General features: G+C 42.4%; 1 protein-coding gene across 9 annotated transcripts in view; it reads left to right on the forward strand.

Moving 5' to 3' along the window:
* Positions 1-19,421, forward strand: part of LOC105493946 (shroom family member 4) — a 248,458-nt gene that overhangs the window by 219,806 nt on the left and 9,231 nt on the right. For 6 of the 9 annotated variants that reach the window (XM_011761991.3, XM_011761992.3, XM_071088944.1 and 3 more), the window contains 3 exons: positions 2,132-2,312; positions 6,424-6,693; positions 8,016-14,830. In XM_011761991.3, the coding sequence (XP_011760293.2) occupies positions 2,132-2,312; positions 6,424-6,693; positions 8,016-8,285 (721 nt within the window). In that variant the 3' untranslated portion in view covers positions 8,286-14,830. Of the gene's footprint in view, positions 1-2,131; positions 2,313-6,423; positions 6,694-8,015; positions 14,831-19,421 lie in introns of those variants that run through there. The other 3 variants (XR_011618345.1, XR_011618344.1, XR_011618343.1) reach the window with 2 other exon arrangements.

A 19,421-nucleotide genomic window follows, 5' to 3' on the forward strand; every position in this document is an offset into this window, starting at 1 on the left:
ATTTAAGTCTAATAACTCTGATTCAGGTATAGGTATAGCTTGCTTTATGGACTCTATGCATTTCCTCTCAGTGCCCTGTGAAAGGAATCCGATTTTTGCTTTGATGTTTACTATCAAATTCCAATTATGTTCTCATAGATCACCTATAATCCCTTCCTTGTTAATGGAAGTGATAAGGAAAGGATCCCTAGAACATAGTGCCTAATATGATATACTATAATATGATGCAGGGATGTTTATGCTGGGGAACTGAGTCTCCAAGTAGCACATCCTTTTTTTTCCTTTATAACACCTTCTGACACAGAACTTTCACACGCACCCTAGATATTTTTCTTGTAGATAGGAATTCCCTAAGTTCAGACCTTCATATTCCCTCCAGAATATTCTCTGTTATCTGCTAACATAGATATACTCCAGCCAGAAAATTCCTTACATGTAGGCTTTTATATGATCTCAAGTTGTCCCTTTGGCAGGATGGCATAGTGGCTTGAAGCACAGATTCTAGAGTCGGGTTGTCCAGGTGCAAATCGCAGGTCTGTCATTTAATGTCTGGTGACCTTGGGGAAGTCACTTTACCTCTTGTTGCCTCATGTTCCTTATCTGTATAATGGTTTTCATGAACATTCAATTGTATATTTATATACCTGTGTGTGTGTGTGTATCTATCTTAGGATGGTTTCTGGGGCATGGTAAGTATGGTGTGCATGTTAACTAGTATTGTTCTTTTATCAATGTTACAAGCTTGAAACTTACATATAAATGAATTTACCTAGGATAAAGAATATTGGTGTGCCAAACTTTCTTTTGTGTGATGAATTAGGAGACAGCATAACATGAATCAGTAAATAGCTGTGGAGCCTTTTAACCATTATTTTTGACCTTTATCTAAGAATTGCAAATAGCTGCAAAAATGACTAATGAGTTTCTCCTATTTTCCCTTTCAAACAGCTAGAGGTTAGTGAAGGGGTAGTGACACAAACAGGTAGAGGATGGGAGTGGCTAGCAGGCAGTGAGAATATAGTGAGGGTGGACCACTCCCTAGCATAAACCATGGGCGAAATTATTTGCCCCTCCGTCGCTGAGACCTGACATTGTAGCATTTCTCTCTACTTCCTTCCTCATACCAGACCGGAAGCTTTGATGGCAGAAGAGGCCAAACCCAAGCCAGTATGGAACCAGAACTACTTTTTTTCCTGAGGAGAAGTTCTATTTCATGAGCTGGTGCTCTGAGAAGCAATGCCTCAGCCCCACAGGCTTTGGTGAACCCAAGACAACAGGGTCTGCTGCTACACTTGTCAAGCCCCTGGGTGCCAACTGGTTCCATTTTTTTTCCCCATTTCATTCTACAACCATGGAGGAGGCAGGAGCCATTGGGAATATGCCAGAAGTGGAGAGATGCTATCCCTTTTCAGGCTGAAGGCCTTCCCTACAGCAGGCAGTGTCAGAAGAGCTCATGAGATATGTGCTGGGCGGTGACAAGTCCCTGGCAGGGTGCTAACCACAGCTTCCAACATGGTGGCCACTGTTGAGGTCATGGGTGACCTCTTTGCTATGGGAGATCTGCAGCAGAGGGTCCATTTCAAGTAGGAGTGGCATTGGAAAAGAGAAAATGATGCGAGTGTCCAGGAAAGCCACAGGGTGCCTTTGTATGCAAGACGACTAGATAGAGCCAGGATGGGTTGAGATCCAGGCGTAGGTCTGAGGGAGGCCAACAGGCTTGGAGAACCAATAGCTAAAGTCTCAAATACTTCTCTACCACCTAGCCCCTACTTTGGGATCCACATACTGGGGCCATGCACCAAAGGGATGGTGATCAGAAGTCCAGAACTTTTAGGGCCTGCCAGTTTTTCTGGATTTTAATTGAGTGTTAATGACCAAACCATATGATCTCGAAAGAAGTCCCCCTAGCCGATGAAGTCAGGAGCATGGAAATAGCCTTCTAAGTTCTTAAAACTTGCCTTAACTCCAGTTTGCCTTCATGTGGCCTGTTTACGTTTGAACAGTGCCTTCTCCATTTTTCTCAGCTCCTTGGTGAAGCAGGGTTCCATTTTTCAGATGGAGTAAGTAAAAAGCAGAAATGTCAGCAATCTCTCAGCAGAGGTGCTCAAATGGTCATTCTTTCTTTCCACAGACAAGAGTTTCAGCCCTTTTCGCCTCCTCCAGGGGCCCCAGCAATCCCTACCTCTTACTCGGCTTATTACAATATTTCTGTGGCCAAGGCAGAGCTGCTGAACAAACTGAAAGACCAACCTGAGATGGCAGAGATTGGCCTAGGAGAGGAGGAAGTTGACCATGAACTGGCTCAAAAAAAGGTAAAGTGTTTTGATGTGCCCTAGAGATTTTCAGAATTTAGCTTGAATGTGTCTGGAGGATGACCAGCCTTCTACACTCTCTAGAACATCTTGCATTCCCATATTTTCAGTATGGAAATCATACAGCCTCTCTGGGTTTCTCACAGATCCAATTCCAGTCTATTTTTGATCCAGTCAATAATAATAATAACAGTCATAATCATCATTATTATCTCTGTGATCCTTAGAACAACCCAACAAGGGCTGGGTGCGGTGGCTCATGCCTGTAATCCCAGAACTTTGGGAGGCCAAGGCGGGTGGATCACCTGAGGTCAGGAGTTTGAGAACAGCCTGGCCAACATGGTGAAACCCCGTCTCTACTAAAAATACAAAAATTAGCCAGGCATGGTGGCGGGCACCTGTAATCCCAGCTACTCGGGAGGCTGAGACAGGAGAATTGCTTGAACCCGGGAGGCAGAGATTGCAGTGAGCTGAGATCGCGCCACTGCACTCCAGCCTGGGCAACAAAGAGTGAAACTCCGTCTCAAAAAAAAAAAAAGGAACAGCCCAACAAGGCAGATATTATTATCCCTTTTTTACTAGTTGAAGGGACTAATTTGCCCAGGGGTTACAGACTAAATGGTAGATCCAGCACTTAAAGTCAAGACGGTCTGAATTTCTACTCTGCAGTACATGCTGTCTCTCTGAATTAAGCCAGCCTTGTAAGTAATTCACTACCCAGGGCACATCAGAGTTTCTGCCAGTGGGCTCTTCTAACCAATGGCAGTGCCATTGGTTTTTGTTCTTTGTGCAACTTTCTGGGAGACAGAAGAGACTAAAATAAGGACAAATTATAGGCTGGCAAACTTTGGTATTTATTTGCAAGGATAGTCAATTATGTCTTAAAAGTACAAAATAGTTAAGTGGAGATGATGATGTTGTTGTTGTTCCAAAGCTTTCCTTTCTTTGTCTAAGTACCACTAGTCTGGTTTTCTAATGGAATTCTTGGAATCACTTTGCCCTCCCTGCACTTACCTATTGTATTTCATAAGTAAATAGGGTTGTCATGGCAACCTCAAAGGCTCAATTTACCTCTTTGTGGACATCTGAACTCATTGTAAATTGTTCTTCTGCCCATATTTCTTTCAGGACATGACCCGTAGAAAGGTAAAGGGCCATTTGCAAGAGTCCTTCCTCCAATTTTCCATCTGAAGCAAAATGTCAGGGGAAGAATTGGAAGCACGGTGGTGTTAAAGTTTTATTGATGCAGATGTCTGCTTCCTTGGATTCCATGTTCCCTGAGCAGGGGTACTCCTAGCTTACTCAGGGCCTGGCGTCTACGGGGACAAACCTAACAAAAGAAGTCTGACCAGGAAAAGAGAAAGATGATCAGAAATGGCAGAGCACAGAACAATAGAAAGTGAACTCAAGTGATTGTGGGTGGGCTATGACAGTTTTTGTCTCTGAGGAAGAAAGGTGAGGAATGTCACCAATTTGCGATGTCCCAGAAAAAAAACAACTCAGCTCTGGCTGAATCTGTGATGACTCCACAACTCTATCTACCATACTTCCCCAGGATTGAGGTTCAGGTTGTAGAGCACAAGTTCCAAGAAATAAAGGGCTCTCTCCACTTTTATCCTTCCATCTATCCCTGGAGCCTGGGAACTGGGATGGGAAGGTGATTTTCCAAGTGGATCATTTTCCAGATGGCCCCCAGCCATCCTTTGTCCCCAGCATTGACTTTTATTTGGGAGAGCAGATGGTGGGAATATAACTGGCAGCCTCTTGGCATCTAATTGTGTTGCCTTATTCATATCACTGATCCCCAGTTCCCAGTGGGTTTTGGAATTTTCCCCAGATGCAAACCTATTATACTTCAGACTGAGATCATGGTGATCTCCTGACTTTTGAAGAGTTCTGAAATATGACAACAGGTCTTGGAACCTGGAGGAGGCTTTCTTAGTCTTGGTCACTTTGGACATCTCTAAATGAACTACTAGAGAGGAATACATTCCAGAAAACTACAAGCCTGTGGTCCCAGTGCTTGGGCTAGAATAAGATTAAAACATACGCTGAAGCATACTCCTATGTACAAGATAATTTAATTTAATTCTCATAACAACTCTATGAGGTAGGTCCTCTTGTTTTCCTAGTTTTTAGATGTGGAAATTGATGTGCAGAGAGGTTGAGTAATTTGCTCAAGGTTGTATATAATACCACTGCTTTGCGGCAGAGCAGGAGTTCAAACTCTGGTAGTCTGGCACTGGAGTCTCTGTGCTCTTAACCACAAAGCAATACTGGCTACAGAGGCTATGGGCAGCCTAGGACAGGGCCATTCTTGTCATAACCTTGCAGCTAGACGAGTATCTATTAGCTTGGAGTATGTTGTAGAACTAATTTAATAATAATAATAGCATTAGTAAACATGCATTGTGCATTTAAGTGCCAGTCATAATACTAAGTCTTTTACTTATGTGGTTTCATTTAACCATCAGAAAATCTCTGGAGTTGGGGAGGTGTCCACTTTACAGATGAGGAAACGGAAGTCTTAGTGGGATTAGGTATCTATCCTAAGGCCATAGGGTTTGGAGGTGGAATTGGAATTCAGATGTCCCTGATTCTAAAACTCCACTGTACTTCCCTGTGACTGTACTCACCTATAGGGGAGACAAATCAGAAGACACAGACAGCACTTCCCTTAAGAAACTTACAATCAATAGCAGGTGAGGGATCAGACACACACACAGAATAGAAAGTGAGGAACTTCAAGTTACACTGTAGAGTTCTAATTCTAAAATACTTAAAAGCGCAGACAAAAAAAGATCACTGAGAGAAGAGTTACAGAGGAGGGCTTCCTGTGGGGGAGGGGAGGGGAGGGGAGGGGAGGGGCAGAGCTGTCCCCTGAAGAAATTTAGGAGTAATTAAAATGAAGAAAGAGATAAAGAGTAGGTGGAACTGCATAAGCTACTCAGGAACACAAAAATGAGCGTTGTGAACACAGAGGAGAGTGGGGAGCTAATTCTGAAAGGCTCTGAGGAGGGACATTAGAATGGCAAGGTGGGGCCAGACTGAGTAATAAATAATAGCAGCCTAGCTTTTATGCAGCACTTACTATAGGCCAAGCACTTTGCATGCGTAATCACATTGACTCCTTATTATGACTCAAGGCAGTGGGTAAAGCAATTATCCCCATCCTACAGATAAAGAAAGTGAAGCTCAATAATGTCAAGTTACCCAAAGTCCCACAGCTATGAAGTGGCAAAGCTATAAGTCAAACCCAGTCGTTTTAACTCCAGAACTCACAGTCCTACCAAAAGGCCTCAAAAGCCGAGCTAAGGAAGCAAAGATCTAGCAAAGTGCCATGAACTTGAGAGGTACTTAAATGGATTGAAGGAGAATGAATGAAGTGATAGGCAAATACCTTAGGGCAAATGCTTTTCTATCCTAGGCTCTCACAAGGACTGTAGCTCCTATTTATTAAATAGTCCCAGGAAGGGACTGGGTGCAGAGGCTCACACCTGTGATCCCAGCATTTTGGGAGGCTGAGGGGGGCTGATCACTTGAGGTCAGCCTGGCCAACATCATGAAACCCCATCTCTACTAAAAATACACACACACACACACACACACACACACACACACACACACAATTAGCCCTGGCATCCATGACATGCACTTGTAACCTCAGCTACTTAGAAGGCTGAGACACAAGAATCGCTTGAACCTGGGAGGCAGAGGTTGCAGTGAGCTGAGATGGTGCCACTGCACTCCAGCCTGTGCAACAGAGCAAGACTCAATCTCAAAAAAAAAAAAAAAAAAAAAAAAAAAAAAAAAAAAAGTCCCAGCAAGTATTTATTAAGTTGCATTTGGTAAATGAAGCTTAGTGCATGGGTACCACTTACCCAATGCCAAAAACTTTGGTGGTGACATGGAGATCCCTGCCAGATGGATAGAAGGCGCTTGCCCAAAAGACTGGAGTTGCTCATGACTTACCCAAGTTTCCTTTGTTTCCAGTGACTAGGATAGAGCCCACCATCTGTTCCTTGGATTCCAAAACAGAGGTTACAGGCACAAATCAGTTTCTGTTGATTCCCATTCTCATCCTTTGTCTTCTCCTATTTAATTCCCCTAGATACAGCTTATTGAAAGCATCAGCAGAAAACTTTCTGTCTTGCGGGAGGCCCAGCGAGGGCTGCTAGAGGACATCAATGCCAATTCTGCCCTTGGGGAGGAGGTGGAGGCCAACTTAAAAGCCGTCTGCAAATCCAATGAATTTGAAAAGTACCGCTCGTTTGTTGGGGACCTGGACAAAGTGGTCAACCTGTTGCTGTCACTCTCTGGACGACTGGCCCGGGTGGAGAATGCTCTCAACAGCATCGATTCAGAAGCCAACCAGGAGAAGGTAGAGTTGGGGTCTCTGGGGTGTGGGTAGAGGGAAATGCCATTTATTTCTTCTCAAGGCTCCCTCTTTCAAGTTGGGCTACTATGGGAAACAGTAGAACATAGGGTTAAAAGCGTGTGAGCACTGAGGAGGGGCATGGTGGCTCATGCCTATAATCCCAGCACTTTGGGAAGTCAAAGCAGGCAGGTTGCTTCAGTCCAGGAGTTTGAGACCAACCTGGGCAATTTAGTGAATCCCCATCTCTACTAAAAATACAGAAATTAGCCTGACATGGTGGTGCATGCCTATAATCCCAGCTACTCCAGAGGCTGAGGTGGAAGGCTTGCCTGAGCCTGGGAGGCGGAGGCTGCCGTGAGCAAAGATTGTGCCACTGCACTCCAGCCTGGGTGACAGAGCAAGACCCTGTCTCAAAAAAAAAAAAAAAAAAAAAAAAAAAAAGAAAAGAAAAGAAAAGAAAAAACATGAGTGTGAACACTGGCTTTTAAGTGCCCTGAAATTCTTGCCCTACCATTTATTAGCTGTGTGACTGTGGACAATTCACGTAATGTCACTCTGCCTCAATCTCTTCATCTATAAAATGAGGTGAACATACTACCTGCCTTATGGGATTATTGTGAGAATTAAATTAGTTTATGTTAATTACATAAAACAGGGCCTGGGACAGGGTAAACACTGAATCAATGCTAACTCCCAGTAGTAGTAGTAGCAGCAGCAGTTTTGCCTCACTCTAGAGTTGGAGGGGGAGGTCTCATCAAGTAGTTGAGATTGGAAAGCTGTCAGTTTCACAGGTTGGGTCACTATGCATATACTCCTGAAACAAAATTGCCTCACCTTTCCCTATACAAGTGGCTCTGGATATACCTTTGAATCCACAACAAAAGGCACATATCCACATACATATACATACATACATGGACACATATACTCACACATATCCACTCACACAGACACACACACCATACAGAAAGTACCTCCACAGTGACAGTTGTTCACCAGATGAAAGGGACACAGGCTGGCTTTGTCAGAGCCTTCCTCTACCCCAAGCCCAGTGGTGGTCCCTACATTGAAGACAGCCTTAAAGGGATGGAAAGAGGTGATTTCACATCCCCTATCCAGAATTGTTGTCATGTTTACCCTCCTGCTACAGGAAACAAAGGCTTTTGCATGGAGGTGGACTTCAGGGCAGAAAATCTAGGACTGACTAATTAGCAGAATGTATAGCCACTTTGTGGCAGCATCTCTGGTGGAGTACTGCTAGGCAGCACTGTTGGACAGATGTCTGGTAATTGGGAGAGCCCTTAATTGGTCCTCTGCTTCCCCAGTTGGTGCTGATAGAGAAGAAGCAGCAGCTGACGGGGCAGTTGGCAGATGCCAAGGAGCTGAAGGAGCACGTGGACCGCCGGGAGAAGTTGGTGTTTGGCATGGTCTCCCGCTACCTGCCTCAGGACCAGCTCCAAGATTACCAGCACTTTGTCAAGATGAAATCTGCTCTCATCATTGAACAGCGAGAGCTGGAGGAGAAGATCAAGCTTGGGGAAGAGCAGCTCAAATGTCTCAGGGAGAGTCTACTCCTGGGGCCCAGCAATTTCTAATTCTACCAGCACTCTGCCACGGCATCCCTGCCCAGCCACAGTGGGAAGTGCCTTCAATCTTTGTTAGCAGTTTCTCAGCAAGTAGATAGCAATTAGCAGTTTGTTCCAGCCCTCTACCCTGGATGTCTCTCACTGCCCCTTCCCTAGCAGTGGTCCTAACCAGCTAGGAGACCCTGGGGAAGCCACAAGCTTCTACCCAAGGGAGCTGCAGCAAGGTGTGATCTTACAACCACACTCTCCTTCCCACAGTTGCCAAGGGCAAGTACTTGCTGCACAGAGAACCAAGGAAGTGCCTTCATTCTGCTTTGTACTAGGACACCAAAGACACCAAGTGCTCATCACCCACCCATATCATCAACAGCCTCTAAAGGCTCAAAGGGAAGCTGCCTTGCAGCTCTACTCTGCCCCAGGGCTTGTGGCCCAGCCATTTCTCACGGAGAGCTGGCTACCTTGAGGGCATTCACCTGGCACCAGTTTCAGGGCCTCACCCAAGCTTTGCAGGGGAAAGCCCAGAGGGAGGAATTACACTGAAAAAACAAAGCAAAGGTTGAGTACCCCCAGGTGCTCCTTAGGAAGGAACCAGTTTTCAATCAGCTCTACCCTTACCTTTCCCAGCAGCAAGTTCAGGGGAAGAGGCCTAGTCTTAGCCCTGGCTAATGTGACCCTCTTCCTGTCCTAAGACTTTGGTCCTACCACCTCTTGTTTCATCTTTCCTTTACATTGCTGGGGGTTAGCCCAGGTGCCTACCCCAGGGCTTCACCGTATGGGCCATTAATAGCTCTACTAAAATTGACTTCTAGATATAGGTTTCATTATTGGGGGAGGGGGTTCTTATTGTTATATTTTAAATGGCCTTTTGATTTTATTTATTTTTGTGTTTTGATTATTATTTTTCTTTTTTAACTAATAAGGCGAGAAGAGGGGAGTTGGAGAGGGAAAAGTTAGCCCAGAAGGAAAGCATTTTCTGCAGATCAGCCTGAATCCACCGTGGCTAGGTAAGCAAGTGCCAAGGCATTGAATTGTTCCCACCATAGCCACCAATGTCTAGGAAGGAGTTCTCCCCTTGAACTCAGAGCCTCCCTACTGTGGCCTGGTCTTGTGCTTCCTTTAAAGTCTAAGTGACTGTGAGTTTAGCATTCCCCAGCAGGGTTCAAGTTTTTCTTACTGATTTCTTTTTGAAACCAAAGAAATCTCCTGAAATGGAGAAAGATTCAGCCATTTCTCTACCATCTCCAAGCTATGGGATGAGTAGAGGTGAGCTCAGGAGGAACTCCTCTAACCATTGCTTTCTCAGCCTGTGGCCTGGCTCAAGGGAACCAAAACTCAAGGTAGCTGGGAGCTCCAGCCAGAGCCAGCTCCCCAGAGCAACTGATGACCCAGCCAGGATCTTAGGCATACAAACAACTAAAACTGCTGCTGTTGCCAAGGCCTTGACACCAGTAGCTAGTTTCTGTGCTGGAAAAGCAGCCCTTAGGTGGATGATAGCAAGAAGGGGGTTATGGCCAAATGCTGCCCTGTTATCCAGCTCAGCTCCCTGTTCCTCACTAACTGGGGCCAATCCTTGGTATCACACAACCTAGCCAAGGCCTGGCATCCCTTCTAGTTACTGCTGAGTTCCTCAGGGTCCTTGAAGGTCAACTGTAGCAGCAGGGATGTCTCATTCAACCAAAGAATTTGCCAAGGAACTTTTGCTGCTGTTACAAATACTTGTCATTAGCTTCCATTTCCTCTTCATTGTGTTTGAAAACAATGGGAGAATCTTGGCCAGCAGGGTGTCCTGGGGTGGGGGGTGGGGTAAGTAAGCCTTTCTGTGGAGCCCTGGGTTTGCTCTTAGTACTGCTGCCAGAAACACTGTTAGAATGGCAACCCTGCCATTCTCCCCTCCAGTGGAAGATTTTACTTTATTCAGGAAGGCTGGTGGCTTGCAAGGGCGAGGCTTACACAAGCCAGCCAAGATTGAGAAGGCAGAGGAGTGCTTTCAATGGAGGCCATAGTTGTCATCTTTTCTTCTGAGCAGGCTCTAGGACAAAGAATGAGCAAATTGAGATGTCCTCTATTGGGAGGATGAGGCTGATATGTTTCATCATTCTCCGATTTGTTGGCTAGAACACCTTTTTGGGAATATGGGTCTAGGGAAAAGAATGGTCACTTACCTGGACACTATGGCCGTAGTCTGAGTTTTTCTAGTCAGCATGTGATTGGTTGCACCTTAAGTTTATGACACCAAAAATACTATTAACTCCAGGCCGGGTGCGGTGGCTCACGCCTGTAATCCCAGCACTCTGGGAGGCTGAGGCGGGTGGATCACCTGAGGTCAGGAGTTCAAGACCCGCCTGGCCAACATGGTGAAACCCTGTCTCTACTAAAAATACAAAAATAAGCCAGGCGTGCTGGCAGGCACCTGTAATCCCAGCTACTCGGGAGGCTGAGGCAGGAGAATCGCTTGAACCCGGGAGGCAGAGGTTGCAGTGAGCCGAGATCATGCAATTGCACTCTAGTCTGGGGGACAAGAGTGAGACTTCATCTCAAAAAAAAACAAAAACAAAAACAAAAAAAACTATTAACTCTATTATTTTTGTTCTTAATTCCATCTCAAATTACTTTCTAGAGTTGGAATCAGAACACAAGGATGCTCATTTTCACATGGAGGGAAAGTTGCCAAAGCACTTAAAAAATAACCCCAAAAGTATACCTTGCAGTGAAGCTTGGTAGATAAAGGTGAACTGCTAAACAGACACTGGCGTGCCACACTCCTGCCAGGGCAATCTCATTGTGTGTGATAGTGCTGCAAAGCTGCCAGTATTACTTGAGATGCAGTGTCTCTCCCCCTGTTCTCAGTTCCTGGGCTCAGCCCTCCTCCACAGCCTGCCGGTGAGTAGCAGTTTGGAAGGCAGGCCAAGGGAGGTCCCCAAAGACAGTTATTGGTCTTGACTTCTGCTCTTTCCCTTCAAATACTTATGTAGGTCCCATGGGTAATAGGCAAGCATGATGGTTGATCGATAGAGAAGTCAATGCGTGAGTTACTATCACATGTCCCCCCAACCCCTCCTGCCACCTCCCGGGGCTCTGGATAATTGAATCTCCATGAGTCCCACAGCTGGAGACTCAGCCAGGATATAGTCGTAAATGCCCAAGTAGAATCTGACAGAATAAGACAGAGACACTGAAAATAAAGCCCTAGAAAGGAAGAAATTGGAAGCAGAGAAAAGGAGAGGTGAAAAGATAAAAAGCCTCTTTCAAGGTTAGGTTCAGGTTCTGTTTTCCATTTAACCTCGTGTGCCAAAAAGCTGCCCAGGCACACCAGAGCCACATCCTGAACCCAACCCTCCCTGACAGTGCTGCTCTGCCAGTAGCAGGCCCCAGATGGAGGAACCTGGGCCCATTTCTGGCCACTTGCACCCATTTGGAGCTTGGTGACTCCCACTGTCTTTGCCAGAGGAGTTGTCTATGCCAATAATATTTCTGCAACAGCATATTATATTATTTGAAGATTAGTAGATCTTTTGTGGGGGGTGGGACGGGGGCAGTTGCTATAGATGAAGAACCAATGTTGGTTGTACAGCTGTTGGGGGTCATCTATCCCATGTGAAGCTATTCTTTTTCCGAATCTTATTGTTTCTGCATTTGTGTCCTCCACCACTCCCTTCTTGGCTGACATAGATATGCCTGCCAGATTGTCATCAAGGGTCATATTTCAATAAAAGGTGCTAAGGACAAAAAAAATATATATCCTGTGTTTTGACTCAGGTGATGGAAGTCTAAAGATTCTGCTGAAAAATACTGGAAAGGAATTTGGTCACCTATCCATAGTCCTTCACAGATAAACATATGACCAGACCATTACCCACATCCCTAAACCCTTTCCCTGGCCTCTGAGGGATGGTATTGATGCTGTACCATTCATCATCCCCAATTAAATAGCAGAATCTGCCATAGCCTTTTTAGGCGACCAGCTTTTAGACATCTATTTCAAGAGCATCCTGAGTAGAGGGCACAGAGTTCAAGCCATTGGATATTTCTGTTGTTTTATCACGGTATTGAAACATGGTATTTTTCTACTTAGAAGGACCTCAGGATCACAGCTCTGCCCTTTAGCTTACGGATATATTTCTTCCTCTCTGGTTACTCAGTGACAACATCACAACCAGTCTAACCCCATGTTTAGAATGCAGAAAAAGTCAACAATGGGTGTAATCTCAGGTATAGACCTAAGCAGTATACAGAGTCCAGTTCTGGAGTCTAGCCTGATCGAAGGTAAGCCATGTTCTTTCTAGACTTCTTCCAATCTTGAATTCTATCTAATAGTTTCATCTTACTTCTAGCTGATAGTCCAATCTCACACCTTCACGCTTGGCTCCCTGGAAAGCAAGGGCCTTGCTGATCTGCTCTCCAAGGCAACCTCAAAGATTAGACTCAAATGTATTCCAGGTAGCAACTCTGACATTGAAAAGCTTTCTTTTTTCCTGATCCATATTCTGTTCACATTCCAACTATCCTCCTCCTACTCAAGATATCCAGTGTGGTAGAGTAGAAAGAGTCCAGCTTTGGCATTGGAATGAACTGTGTTCAAATCCTGGTTCTGCCACTTATCCAATGAACCTGGGCTACTAGCTCAACTTCTGAGGTCATTTTCTTATCTGTAAAATGGGAACAGTATTATTTTGCTTGCAGAGTTATTGTAACTTGAAAATAATAAATAAAAGCCACTAACAATCCAATAAGTTATTAGGCAGAATCCCAGGCCCACCCCAAACCCAGTGATAGCAGTCTGAATTTTAACTAGACTTCCAGGAGATTCATGAACATATTAGAGCGTGGAAAGTACTGACTTGTTGAAAACATATTCAGTACGTGGTAACCATTATTATAGTCCTGATCTACTCGATTCATTTTCTCCTTATCCCAGGCATATTCTTGCTCTTCTCATGTTGCTCACAACTACCTGCCTGGATGAATTCAGGAAAGTTGCAGGATACAAGGTTAAAAAACGAGATCAAATGAACAATCCTAAAATGTTATTAAGAAAACAGTTCTGGCCAGCCGCGGTGGCTCACGCCTGAAATTCCAGCACTTTGGGAGGCTAAGGCAGGTGGATCACGAGGTCAGGAGATCGAGACCATCCTGGCTAACACAGTGAAACCCTACCTCTACTAAAAATACAAAAACCTAGCCAGGCGTGGTGGCACGCACCTGTAGTCCCAGCTACTCAGGAGGCTGAGGCAGGAGAATTGCTTGAACCTGGGAGGCAGAGATTGCAGTGAGCTGAGACCGCACCACTGCACTCCAGCCTGGGCAACAGAGCGAGACTCTGTCTCAAAAAAAAAAAGAAAGAAAGAAAGGAAGGAAGGAAGGAAGGAAGGAAGAAAGAAGGCAAGCAAGTAAGCAGTTCCATTTACAATAGCATCAAAAAGAAAAAAAAACAGGAATAATTTAACAAAAGAAGTACAAAACTTTTACACTGAAAACTATGAAATATTGTTGAAAGAGATTAGAGAAGATCAAAATAAATGGAAAGACACTCCATGTTCATGGATTGGAAGACTTAGGATTGTTAAGATGAAATGTGCCCCCAAATTGATCTACGGATTCAATCCAATGCTTATCAGAATTCCAGTGGCTTCCTTGCATAAGTTGACAAGCTGATTCTAAAATTCATATGGAATTACAAGGGACCCAGAGCAGTCAAAACAATCTTTAAAAAGAACAGAGTTGGAGGGCTTATACATCTCAACTTCAAAACTTACTGCAAAACTACAGTAATCAAGACAGTGTGGTGCAGACACAAGGATAGATGTATAAATAAATGGAATTAAATTGAGAGTCCAGAAGTAAATCCTCATGTATATGGCTAGTTAATTTCAACAAGAGTCCCAAGAGAAATTGAGGAGAGAATAAATCGTTTTTTAACAAATGGTGCTGAGACAACTGGGTATCTACATGGGAAAAAATGAAGTTTTCCTTGAATCACATGCAAGAATCAACTCAAAATGGATCACAGAATATAAGAGTCAAAATTACAAAATTCTTAGAAGAAAACATTGTAGTGAGTCTTCCTAATGTTAAGACAATTTGCACCAGTGATACAAGAAATAGAAATAAATTAGAGTAAATCAAAATTAAAAACTTTTGTGCTAAAGATATACCATATTAAAAGAGTGAAAAGATAAGCAACAGAATGGGAGAAAATATTTGCATATCAGATATTTCAAAATACAAAAGGACTCCTACAACTCAATGATAAAAATAACCAATTAAAAATGGGTTAACAGATTGTAATAGACATTTCTTCAAAGAAAATATGTGTTTTAGTATGCTTGGGTTGCTATAACATACTACCATAGATTGACTGGCTTAAATAACAAATATTTATTTCTCACAGTCCTGGAGACTGGGAAATCTGAGATCAAGATGCCAGCAGATTCAATGCCTTGTGAGGGCCCACTTTCTGGTTTGCAGATGGCTACCTTGTGGCTGTGTCCTCAGCAAAGACAGAAAGGGATCTGGTCTCTTCCCCTTCTTATAACGGCATTATAATTTCATTATGAATGCCTTCATCTAAACCAATTTACCTCTCAAAGGCCCCACCTCTATATACCATCACATTGGGGATTAGGGCTTCAGCATATGAGTTTGGATAGGACACAAACATTCAGCTTATAGCAATATGCAACTGGCTAGCAAGCACAGGGAAAGATTCTCAAGCATTACTATTCATTAGGGAAATGCAAATCAGACCACAATGAGTTACCACTTCATACCCACTAGAATAGCTATAATCAAAAAGCCAAACAATAACAAGTGTTGGTGAGGAAATGAAGAAATTGGAAAACTCATACATTGCTGATGGGGATGTAAATTGATGAACCTCATTGAAAAACAGTTTGGCAGTTTCTCCAAATGTTAAACGTAGAATTTCCACGTGACTTAGCAATTCCATTCCTAGTTATATACCCAAGAGGACCGAAAACAGGTGTTCAAACAAAAGCATGAACATGAATGTTTAAAGCGGCATTACTCATAATAGCCAAAAAGTGGAAATGACCCAAATGTCCATCTACTGAGGAATGGATAAACAAACTTTGATATTCCATACAGTAGGGTATTATTTAGCCATAAAAATTGGTAAAATACTGATACATGCAATGTTGATGAACCTTGAAAATATGCTAAGTGAAAGGATCCAATCACAAAAGACCACATATTATATGATTTAATTTATATGAAATGTCCCAAACAGGCAAGCCTATAAAGGTGGAAAGAAGATTAGTGGTTGTCAAGGCTGGAGGCTCAGGGACAATAGGCATGGGGTTTCTTTTGGGGATGATGAAAATATTATAAAATTAGATTGTCATCATGGTTGTCCAACTCTGTGAATGTACTGGAAACCATTGAAGTATACATTTTAAATGGGTGCGCTAAATGGTATATGAATTATTTCTCAATAAGTGTTTGTTTTTTTTAAAAAAGCTATTGATTATTTCCATCAGTCTCATTCCTCTTGACAAAAATCTGAGTTGATGGTGAGCATGTACTTCATTCCTGACTCCAAAGGGTACAATATTTACACCATTTGAATTTGGGAGTGACTTTACTATTACAACCTTCCCCTTGAAGACCTGGAAGACCCAGCAACATAAGGAGAAAGAGTAGTCTCAGCCTTGTACTAAGACTTCAGCGAAAATAAGAGAGATGGGAGGGACTACTATTGGGAAGGAGGGGCAATCTTTCTAGGCAAATATTGTGGTAGAATGAATAAGAGCTTCAGCTCATTGGGCAAATAAACCAAGTTTTAAATCCTGATTCTACCAATTTACTTTGTCACCTTAATAAGTTACTTGACTCCTCTCAACCTTAATGCCTTCATCTACAGAAGGGGGCTAATAAAAGCCCCACCTCAGAGTGTTACTATGATGATTAAATGAGATAATTCACATGAAGCACTTAAAATAATATCTGCCATGTAGTAAGTATTTGATAAATGTTAGCTGCTAGATTTATTTTTATTGAGGTGAGATTGAAGTAGAACAATATAAGGAAAAGTAAAGCATCTTCATCTTTGGAGTCAGACAACTCTGTTAATGTGACCTTGGAAGTCACTTTATTTGTTGAGCCTTAGTAAATAATGAGGATAGTAACCCTTCTCTTATGGAGGCAGTTCCAAGCCTGGACACTGGAACCCACACCATGTAAGTTTTCACACTGGCTCCACCACTTACACATTGTGTAACATTGAGCATGTTTAACTTCCCTGTGCCTGGATGTCCTCTTCTGTCAAATGGTGGAAACAAAAATACATCCTTGTGTTGATGTGAGCAATTATTGAGTTAATCCATGCAAAGTACTTAGGACAGTAAGTACTCAATGAATGTTAACTTTTATTATAAAGCTAAAGTAGGAATCAAATGCAGTCTCTGGTAGAGCTGTTCATATGGTAGGTTCTCTATAGATGATGGTTCCTTTCCTTACCTACCCTGCTGTGTGCACCAGGTCAAGATATTTTTGGACCTGCAGATAAAATGTTTCAGCCTTAGGAGTTCCCCACTGAAGTAAAATTTTCTGGCAAGCTCAATACTACCATCTGATGAGAACAATGTAGTCTGTTGGCTGCCTGCAAGATGACTGTCTATACTCCCAAGAAAACACCCCATTCAGAGCAGTAGAGAAAGAACTATTTTGCATGTGGACCACTTAAGGTCCAATTTGAGGCTGGTTTAGGTAAAACATCTACTCCTCCTCAAACCTATCTTTAGACTTAAAGTCAACTTAAATGTTATTGAGTTTCCTATCCTGGGTTAAGCACTTTCACGTATCTTTGCTTACACTATTTTTCTATCTAAATGTACGTTTTAAAAGCAGAAATCCTCATTTAATCTTTAAAACAGGTCTGTGATTTTTAAGCACTATTTTATCAAAATTCAGAATCGTGGTAGCATTTTTGCTGTTTGTAAATTAAACCAAATGGATTTTAAGTGCCCACTGCCATTCATTCATTTAACTAATGTGCCAATAATTTGTTTTGTGCTCCAGAGATTCAGAATTGGACAAGATAGACAAAGTCCCCACTCTCGTGGGGCTTTTATCCTAATGGAATAGATAGATAAGTATAAATATACAATTATATAATACTTTATATGCAGAAATACACACACAATCACTTTTTACCCTGGTACAGCAATGCAAAACATCTTGATTTCCTCAGCTATGTGCAATAGGCTAAACTCATGAATCTCTTTGCTACTGCAGTAACTAAAATATTTTTTGCATTAATTTTTGCCAGAGAATAACGTTTCTGTGAACATGAGAGTGTAGATATCTCTTCAAGATACTGATTTCATTTCCTTTGGGTATTTACCCAGAAGAATCTCTGCATCATATGGTCTTTGTATTTTTAATATTTTGAGTAATATACACTCTTTTCCAAAATGGGGTACTAATTTACATTCCCACCAACAATGTACCAGGGTTTCCTTTTCTCCATACCCTCATCAACATTTGTTATCCCTTGTCTTTTTGATAAAAGCCTATTTATGACAAAATGGATGAACCCGGAGGGTATTATGCTAAGTGAAATAAAACAGACACAGAAAGAAAAATACTGCATTATCTCATATGTGGAAGCTAAAAAGTCAAACACACAGGGGCATGGAGGTGGAAGAAATAAGGATGTTGGTCAAAGCATACAAAGTTGCAGTTACATAAGATGTATAAATCTAGAGATCTCATGTACAGCATAAGTTCTATAGTTAATAATGCTGTATTGTATACTGGAAATTTTCTAAGAGTAGATTTCAGGTGCTCTTACTGCAAAAGAGGGTAATTATGTGAGGAAATGCATATTTAACTTGCATGACTGTAGCAATCATTTCACTATGTATATGGATGTCAAAACATCATTTGTACATGTTAAATACATACAATAAAAGATTTTCACCAAAGATATTTTCTCAATAGGATTTGCGATGAGATTTTTAAAAAATTGTCTAACAAAAGATGACAAACTATCACTGAAGAGGTAGGATTTGAAAGTAGTTTAGACAGAAAGGTTGAATTCCACTGTTGATAGAGAAATCAGTTCATGTCACATGGAAATCTTGCCCATTCTGTGCAACGTTCAAACATGGCCAAAGACTAAGGGTTTCTGGCAAAAACTCCTCTCCTCCTGAGCAGTGTAAACCTTAACAGACCACATTCTGTTTGTAAACTGCTTAAGTTTCTTCAATATGACCCTTCATTCTGGAGTTGCTTACTGCCATTAACAGAGTGACATAACATGGCTTTGAATTCCCATTTTCCTCCTAGCTACTTATTTTCTATCTGAAAAGGATAATTAATGGAACTCACCTCCCTGGGTGTTGAGTTGATTCTATTTTTTGCAAAGGAAAAAATCTGGGAAAAGGCCATGGGTGAAAAATCTTTCCAGCTTGAAAATGCATTAGATTAAATGTGAATAAGTCAAAGTGCTGAAAAAACAACAATTTGTTCCCTGATTTCTCCTCATTTTTAAATTTGATAAAGATGAAAAAGCAGACCAACCTCAGCAGATACAATAAATGATAACTTATAATTGAGAGAAAACTCTTATTTGGACTAAATTTAAACAGCTACTATTTAGAAGTCTCATAAATGACTATATATTTAAGCACCTTTTACAAATATGGAACCTTTAGTTTTAGAAAAGTGGGCAGTGGTAAGAGTGAGGAGAGGCAGATAGAAGAGACGGGTGGATCAGGTGGTCAGGAGATCGAGACCATCCTGGCTAACACGCTGAAACCCCGTCTCTACTAAAAAAAAAAATACAAAAAACTAGCCGGGCGTGGTGGCGGGCGCCTGTAGTCCCAGCTACTCGGGAGGCTGAGGCAGGAGAATGGCATGAACCCGGGAGGCGGAGCTAGCAGTGAGCTGAGATCCGGCCACTGCACTCCAGCCTGGGTGACAGAGCGAGACTCTGTCTTGGAAAAAAAAAAAAAAAAGAAAAGAGTAATGAGATTGTAGATAAATTAGATAATACTATGCATTTAGAACATACTTTTGGCCACTTTCTCACAGGCTGGTAGATATTTTGTTCTATCAAATAAGCCTGTCATAAAACTCAGACCGTTACTAAAACCTTTTATTAAAAAAAAATCCAGTTTTGAC

This window comes from Macaca nemestrina, chromosome X, assembly GCF_043159975.1.
Source record: "Macaca nemestrina isolate mMacNem1 chromosome X, mMacNem.hap1, whole genome shotgun sequence".
NCBI lineage: Eukaryota > Metazoa > Chordata > Mammalia > Primates > Cercopithecidae > Macaca > Macaca nemestrina.